General features: G+C 46.9%; 1 protein-coding gene across 1 annotated transcript in view; it reads left to right on the top strand.

Moving 5' to 3' along the window:
- The window catches only part of stab1 (stabilin 1), a 163,052-nt gene that overhangs the window by 113,565 nt on the left and 47,534 nt on the right, over positions 1 to 1,953 (top strand). Inside the window, exons 54-56 of the mRNA XM_015385033.1 lie at positions 743 to 793; positions 869 to 1,025; positions 1,107 to 1,256. Coding sequence (XP_015240519.1) covers positions 743 to 793; positions 869 to 1,025; positions 1,107 to 1,256 — 358 coding nt within the window. The remainder of the gene's footprint in view (positions 1 to 742; positions 794 to 868; positions 1,026 to 1,106; positions 1,257 to 1,953) is intronic.

Below are 1,953 nucleotides of genomic sequence, written 5' to 3'. Positions count from 1 at the left end.
GGGCACGTCCCACCGGGAGGAGGCCCCGGGGAAGACCCAGGACACGCCGGAGAGACTATGTTTCTCGGCTGGCCTGGGAACGCCTTGGGGTTCCTCCTGAGAAGCTAGAAGAAGTGGCTGGGGAGAGGGAAGTCTGGGCCTCCCTTCTTAGGCTGCTGCCCCCGTGACCCGACCCCGGATAAGCGGAGGAAGATGGATGGATGGATGGGAGCCCTGAGCTTGTTTCTCTGAAACAAGCCGGTCCCATCCAGGCGTAATCGGAGACAATGACATACGAAGTGTGCTCCTGATGTCCAGTCTGCTCCGTAGCTTTGTTTTGGTTGCTGTAAACGCAGAAAATCCCGCTTCACAAAGATAGGATGTTATAGATAGGATGCGTCTTGAGCTGGTACCGGTCCGCGGACCGGTGGTCTAAAGGGTCTTTATCTATCATTTATTATCTAAGTGCCATTATTAGATAATTAAAATGATTTTTCCACTCTGACCTTGGGCTTTAAATGCTGGATTATCCACAGAAGAGTTGCAGCTGTCTGATATGTTCTTCTTTTGGAACAAGTCTTCCTCTCTGTACTGTAGATTGTGTGATTCTGTTTGAGCTAAGGATCTATCTGACAATCATGATCTACACTGTCATGTTTCTGTTGGTAATGAATCATACCAAGTATAGAGTTTTCTTTAAATTACAGCTGTTCTATACATTTATATTCCTCCCAGAATTGGCTTTTGCTTTGAAATGTTTCAGGGCCGCTGTGGGAGCTGTTTGTCCCCTCCACGCTGTCCCCAACTCGACACGGTAAGGACCGACCATTCAGCTCTCAAACTATTCCTTAAGCTGTACACTGATTCGTTCACTGCTGTGACCATACAGGGGAAAACGATGAGCTGTATGCGGCCCCGCTTCGGGTATCGAACCAGCTGGTATGATGACCTGAATCGTTATGGAAGAAAACGCTGCAAGAGAGTTTGTCAGTTTCCTGCCTGGGTCCCGAAATGCTGCAAAAATCACTACGGCAGCGAATGTCGTGGTAAGGTAGACTCTATAGATTTAATTTCCCCAATGGGATAACATTTGAAATGTGGGCTGACCCTTTGCTCTTATGTTCCAGTGTGTCCAGGTGGAGTTGAAGACCCCTGCAGCAGCCATGGAGACTGTCAAGATGGTGTTACTGGTTCAGGAGCATGTAAATGCTACAAAGGATTCAAAGGAAAGTCATGTGACCTCTGCGAGACGGGTTACTATGGTACCAACTGCACAGGTACATCAGAAACAAGCAGACCAAAAACTTTCAGTGACCATGTGAACCAAAGAAGCAGAAGCTCAATAAAACTTAAAAGAACACCTGTGTAAAACAGGCCCATATAGCTTAGTCCATATGGAGTCATTGGTTGTTGTGGTAACCCCTCCTTCTTATGGACAGTAGGATGTAGGTGGAGACCACCGGATCAGTTTTTTTCTTAGGTTTCACCAAACAGAAACTGGAATTTACATATTCAGAAGAAACCATTGAACCATGTTTGGCGGAAACCTTTAGCTACCAACAAGTTGTTTTTTTTGAGGGAAATAAGAACAGATAAACAGACCCTTCACCTCTGTTTAGGGAGACAAGGGGCGTTTCTCAATATGCGTTCTTGAGCGTTCTCGTGTGCTCGTTATTATGTTTGTGCAGGACTCAAAGACCACCGCGCGTTGCTTCGTTTAAGGCGTTTTATTGAACTGCCGCACACACAACACTTTACGGCATTGCCGTACCTAGATGCTGCAAACCTTAAAGTCACAGTAACTTGTCAGTTTCAGTGCATCGCTTCACACAGTCCAACCGGACAGATGAGAACGGTCAACCGCATGTTTCCGAACATAACACTCGTGACACGTCATCAGCCTCAGCCCGAGTACCGTTCCAATTCTCAAGAACCCCAGATCGAGAACGCATCAAATCCCCGGATGTTGTTCTC

Source organism: Cyprinodon variegatus, unplaced genomic scaffold (genome assembly GCF_000732505.1).
Source record: "Cyprinodon variegatus isolate N-32 unplaced genomic scaffold, C_variegatus-1.0 Scaffold330, whole genome shotgun sequence".
In the NCBI taxonomy this organism is placed as follows: domain Eukaryota; kingdom Metazoa; phylum Chordata; class Actinopteri; order Cyprinodontiformes; family Cyprinodontidae; genus Cyprinodon; species Cyprinodon variegatus.
Note: the sequence above shows the minus strand (reverse complement) of the source record. Positions and strands in the feature narration are given on the sequence as shown.